A 6,288-nucleotide genomic window follows, 5' to 3' on the forward strand; every position below is an offset into this window, starting at 1 on the left:
TATACATTCTCTGCTAATATACACTGGAGTGAACGTCCACAAAAAAATCCAAAATAATTCCGTCTGCTATGTACGTATAGGCTTACGTTGTAATTCTGGAAGGAAGGAAACAGAAATAATAACCCTTCCAAAATGTTTTATTTGTAGCAATTGAAAACAAAGTCTAATGTATGGGCTATTTAGATTATATTAATTTACAAGTCACTTTAACACCTTGTTCAGTTTGAACCGAATTCTACATCTGAGCCAAACGCTCTGACAATGTTGCCAGAAGCTCTACAAAAGCCTTCCCTTGGAATTGACTAGGCTGACATCTCAGCAGGTTGAGTGGAAAACGCCTCCCACTTTGACTCCTTGCCCAGCCAGTGTGTTGTACTCTCTGACAGCCTTCTCTGTCTGAAAGACCTTCACATCCACACCCTGCTGCTTGACATACTCCAGGGTGGATGAAGGCACCTGGTGGAGAAAAATAAGTATTTAGAGCTTGATTCATTGTAACTGCATGTAATATTTTAAAATTGAATTTGAACCGATTTGGCACCTATTCAATTAAACCATTGGAGACAATGATAGGCTAGAAGTGGGACATTCAACATATAAAATCTGGCCTGTGAGGTGAGGGCTAAGGTAAAGGTTGTTTCATTTGAGATTGTTTAAAACTGACTCGGGGCAGCATCTCAGGTCACTTAAAATCTTCCTTGATTTAGCTTTTTTTGCATGTCAGCCATGCAATTCAAAAGGAAGAGGTGTCATTTGTACCTGTAAGGCTTCACTCATCCCCCGGCCAATTACCAAGGTATTCACCCCTTTCTTCAGAATTTCCTCCAGGTCAGTAGGCTGAACACCAGGGTAATGCTAAAGATAACAAGGAGATACATGCAAAACAATAGTACTAGAAAACATTTTTGAACCAGATTTATTTTTCTTCTATGTCCATCTACTGCTCAGCCCAAGCTTAAATAATAAAATTAGGTTTGTGGTATTACAGTACCTCGACACAAAGAGAAGATGGTGTTCAAATCTGGACTTGGCATCTACTGGTACAACCCTTGATCTAACACACTACAGATTATAGCAATTATTCCTTGCCTCCCACAGTCATTTAATTCATTGGCACTGTATTGAATGCAAATAGGGCTAGATTCCGTTGTGGAATGTTTCAGAATTGTGTTCATGGTCTTGACGGTGACACATTGTTTTGTAATGCAGTTATTTTGTTAACTCTCACTGGTTTTAAATCACTTACATCGGTGCCAGTTTCTCTCCAGTCCCAGGCACGGCTGCCTCCGGGCCATACTTTGCAGTCCTTATAGGATGCAGAACATCCCTTCACCTTCATATGTCCCCAGGACAGAGCTGCGATCTCCGGCGATGACATTTGGGCTTGTCAATCACATTCAGACTAAACCTGGAACACTGACAGTAATACAACTGTTTGAGGATTTAACTGTGAAAAAAAATATGATTGAGCAATAATGTAAAAATGTGGAATTGGGTGGAACACTCCAACCAACAATGACAAAAAGACGCCTTAAAATGACAATAAACAGACAGGGAGACAGGAAATATAATCATCTATCCTATTTAAGGTTCTTAATTCCATTGCCATATACTGTATGTGCTGTCAGAAGGAAGACTGGATTTAGTAAATAATATATTAGTCGTATATGGTTACATCACTCAATCATTGTCTAAAAGCCAAAACTGAAAATTGTTTTACTGGCACGAATATTTTCCACGTTCGCATCTAGTTACAACACACCGAACTCACCAATTTAAAGGGGAAGAATCGATTTTACTTCATTAGAATTGCAAAAGAATGAAGTTTAAGGTTGTGTTTTTTTTAAGAACTAAAGTATTCTAGAACTCTAAATTGTTTTTTTTAAACAAAGATCGTTTCATTTTGCCTTGCAAGTTTTGCTTAACTCTACAACAGCATAGTAGTAACTAAACAGTGCAAAACGTATTGCATTGAAAGATCCTGGATGTTTTTAAGATAAATGTTTCTTTTTAGTGTACATATATACAAAATTGATTCATGGCACTGCAAGTAGATTAGTAAGCGACTTAAAACAGCATTTTACTGCCCAGCAGTTCTGATCCGGGGGTTGCATGACAACATAAACAATGTGCCAAAAAGAACCTTCTAGCACGAACCTCGACAACTAACTCAAATGTGAACGAGAGCACAATTTCCACTCAATTAACGGCCTATAAGCACAAAAAAGAAGCAAAACATAGTACAAACGAATCCTTCGCTCTTCTCAGAAAGCGCAAACCATACCGGAAGGCAGGTGTGTCCTGTTAATGCTTAAAAAAAACACCGAAAAGCACAATACACACACTAACCCCAACCCTCCACCTCCTGTCCTCGCCTTATATGACAAAAGCGCCGTAACCCCACCCTGCATGGTTAGGCCACACCCACCTCCTCAAGCCTACATTCGTTTCCCGTCCAATCACAAAGGGCTGCTCTTCTCTAACCCCACCCCCTCCTTCCATTGGACAGTCAAGAGGTTGGTTAGGACCGAGTAACACAGGAATGAGTAAACTCATGCTTACTTTGTCCATTTTTCATTTGCGAGAAGCAGTGACAGTGGTTCACCCGATTTAACAATTAACGCAGCTGTCTGTAAAATCCCCCCAGTCCGGTAGTGAATTTCAATTAAGGATTCAACTGTGATGGCCAAGGGGCTTTCACAGCAACTCGGAGACTGACAGTTGTAGGAAAGCACACATCAGGAGTAAGGTATACAAAAAATAAATTAAAAACACTAAATAATCCTTTAAAGAATGTGCAGTTGATCATTATGCATTTCATATCACCCAGATACTGATTAGGTCAAGCTGTGGCTTTGAATTTAGCTGCTAGGCAACAGCGACTTTAAAGAGCTACATATTTCAACAGCTACAATTTGAGAAAATGTGCAGCAGTCAAATAATATTTCTGTCACTCCACAAAGATGGCCTGTATGGCAGAGAGCAAAACTCATCTCAAATCCTTCAAGCAGTTTGCATTGACGCATTTGAATGTTACACAAACTTGTGGTAAAAGGTTTTGTAGTCTGACAAGACAAAACTGAAACCTTTTGTCCAAATGCAGCCATATCACCCTGAAACTCACAACTGACAACCCACTGAAGCTCAGCAGGTGTGAGCCTGGTCAGTACCTGGATGGGAGACCTCCTGGGAAAAAGCTAAGGTTGCTGCTGGAAAAGGTGTTAGTGGGGCCAGCAGGGGGTGTTCACCCTGTGGTCTGTGTGGGTCCTAATGCCCCAGTATAGTGACAGGACTATACTGTAAAAAGGCACCGTCCTTCGGATGAGACCTAAAACCAAGGTCCTGACTCTCTGTGGTCATTAAAAATCCCAGGGTGTTTCTCGAAACAGTAGGGGTGTAACCCCGGCATCCTGGCCAAATTTCCCATTGGTCCTTACCAATCATGGCCTCCTAATAATCCCCATCTATGAATTCCCTACATCACTCTGTTCTATAAACCTATAAAGGGCTTTCAGTGGAGTGTCCAGAAAAGTGCTATATGTGTAAGCAATTATTATTAGTAGTAAATGCAAAGCATTACATCTGACACAAAGCCCAACATAGTGCATTGTTCAGTTCATATCATCCCTGCTGTCACATATGGTGATGGCAGCACTACACCACAGTTCTGTTCCCATGGGACTGGGAAGCTTGTGAAGACTAATACGAACATTGATAGAGAAACATTCTGGCCAATGGTTTAAGAATAAGATGGTGGATGTTGTGGTCCAGTCCTGACTTGAATCCTATCAAGAATCTGTAGAAAGACTTGAAAACTGCTGTCCATAACTGCACCTAACTGCACCTCAGGCAACTTGAGAGAGCCATGAAGAAGAGGTAAGAATTTTCTACCAAGTCAGCATGCAAAGTTTGTAGGGTCAGTTGCTGTCACCATATACTGAGTTCATGGGTCTGAATACGTATGCAATCAACATATCTCTCAGCCTGGTCTCTTTAGTTTTTGATTACATTTACTGTAACTTATCATACATAGCTTCACAACAACATAACTGTTCTTTTTCATTGGCAGGCATAATGCTTTTATTAGTAGGCATTTTTATACTAATTGTATCACAACCAAGGTTCAAATCAATGTGTGCAACTCAATGTTGTGTACATTCAATGACAATTTATTTTGCAAAGATTACTAATCTACATTCAACTCGTACACCGACAGTAACGGATGCGATTATCTTCTTTTAATTACTATTTTGGACAGCGGGTCATAAATTAGTGCACAAATTCACACGCATACTGACAGTGTAACGCTGTGATGCTTCACAGCCCCCTGACTGGGTGGCGCTATAAGGTGGCTGAAATGAAGATTAGATTCTATCCAACAACCTGCACACTTCCTCGTCAGTTCTGCTGTTATACATCTGTCCAGCTCTTGAGAAACCGCGCGGCTGCACAGACTTGTGGATGCGCGACCTGGCGCTGTTTTGTTTTTACCGGATGAGTTCACGCAGATGCCTGGAACAGACGTGGTGCAGACTCTGCGCAGACATTTGGGCCTTCTGCTGTATTCACTCCCCCCTCGTCTAGACCCTTGAGCCTGCGCACGACGTCACGATCTGTGGAGACGGCGTGTGGCTAGTTTTCTTGGAGGACTGATTTCTGCCAACATATTGTTCTGTGTTTTTGTTTTTTGAATACCCCCCTTGTCCTTCACTTTCATTACTTAATGTTCAATAAAACCTGAAGAAATAAAACAGTTATAGAGGAACTATCGTAGCGTGCGGAGCTGAACATGGAGGTGGTGTAGAGTTAACCCTTTAACGTTATGATACGCCATCAGCTCACAATACCTCCTTACTAAACATAATAACTAAATTGTTGTGAAGCTAAATATCACTTGAGGTATTAAAACATTTGTGCTATACATCAGTGCAAAATGCCACCACTGTAACTTTATTAAAATCGCTATATATTGCAAGGTAATGTATGCACTGCCCGTCAGCATGTACAGCTTGCTGCTGACAAACATCTCTACTTCTTTTGGCTCAGCAGGCTGACCCAGCACACCTCCTTCCGAGTAAGTGGTTAAATTCCAACCCCAGGGTGATTCCTATGTTAAAAACGGAGAGATGTCGACTTTCCTCATCTTCCAAAAATAGTCCCATAGCCATCCATAAAACCGTGCGTTTCCTTTTGAGACCGTAACGCTAATGTTACGCTGACGCCAGCAGCCATATCACTCTGCAACTCCCAACTGGCAACCTTCTGAAGCTCAGCAGGTGTGAGCCTGGTCAGTACCTGGATGGGAGACCTCCTGGGAAAAAAAATAAGGTTGTTGCTGGAAGAGGTGTTAGGAATGGGGTTGAACAATAAATTTAATACCCGGAACCGGGAAAAAGCACACGCACACAATACAATACAATACTGCACCTACACCTACACTAACACTAACACTAACACACACGAAGTCTCCCAGCCTCCGCCCCACTATATACAGTCCCGTTGTCCCGCCCCCAGGCGCTGCTCTCAGGCCGCCATGCCATGCGTTTGGCCCTACACAGCCCGCGCCTGGAGAGTCGAGCGTCCCGCCGAGCCCGACCCGTCCTTCCAGGCTGCACACGCAAGGCAGGCTCCGTCCGTGCCAGGACCCTCCGTCCCGCTGCTGACACCAATGTAACGCGACGGCGTCGGCGAGGATAGACGCAGGAAGACCGGCTCTTCTTAACTGAGAACACGGCGCTTTATTAATCGGCACAACAAAGGGAGAGAAAGAGACAAGTCTGCAACACACTGGGGTCAATTCGGGTCCAGTTACACAGGTATAGGATGGTAATTGGGTACATGTATAAAAGGGGGACAAAACCAAGGAAACGACATGAGTCCGGGCGATCTTGCGACTGTGTACACCTGTTCCACGACTGGTCAGCAGCACTGGCCAGTGGCTCTCCTAGTCCCCGCCCTGACCACCAATACTCCCTGCCCCTCGCCGTGCACCCCAGCCGGGCGCTCTTCGGCCGCAACGCCAGGCGAGGGCGCTACAGTACTCAATACGACAATAAACTTAAATCTCGACCACTCGTGGTGGGTCTCAGTACACGGCCTTTTCATACCACAGTGATGTGTAGACTAATGTTATCTAGATTTATTCTCGTAGTTTCCATCAAATGCTCATGTGTTGGAAATGACACTGGAAGATTCATTTGTGTCACTCATATTACAAGACCACTTGCCGACAAATTCAAGTTTGCAGGACAAGACAAACATAACGTTCATCTAATTAATTTACTGCAA

The 6,288-nt window shown here is 43.1% G+C and overlaps 1 protein-coding gene across 4 annotated transcripts; it reads right to left on the bottom strand.

The window, feature by feature from the left end:
* Positions 1-121: 121 nt before the first annotated feature.
* Positions 122-4,588, bottom strand: aamdc (adipogenesis associated, Mth938 domain containing). 4 transcript variants are annotated; one of them, XM_088639149.1, is made up of 4 exons: positions 4,492-4,588; positions 1,247-1,416; positions 760-855; positions 122-456 (listed from the first exon to the last, which is right to left on the bottom strand). In XM_088639149.1, the coding sequence occupies exons 2-4, from the start codon at positions 1,376-1,378 to the stop codon at positions 316-318; spliced, it is 369 nt and encodes a 122-aa protein (XP_088495275.1). In that variant the 5' UTR covers positions 1,379-1,416; positions 4,492-4,588; the 3' UTR covers positions 122-315. The 4 variants fall into 4 exon arrangements, with proteins under 4 accessions (XP_088495275.1, XP_088495273.1, XP_088495272.1 ...); XM_088639147.1 differs by lacking the exon at positions 4,492-4,588 and adding an exon at positions 2,350-2,428; XM_088639146.1 differs by lacking the exon at positions 4,492-4,588 and adding an exon at positions 2,285-2,392.
* Between the last annotated feature and the right edge of the window lie 1,700 nt (positions 4,589-6,288).

Source organism: Lepisosteus platostomus, chromosome 7 (genome assembly GCF_059453375.1).
Source record: "Lepisosteus platostomus isolate fLepPlt1 chromosome 7, fLepPlt1.hap1, whole genome shotgun sequence".
Classification (NCBI taxonomy): Eukaryota; Metazoa; Chordata; class Actinopteri; order Semionotiformes; family Lepisosteidae; genus Lepisosteus; species Lepisosteus platostomus.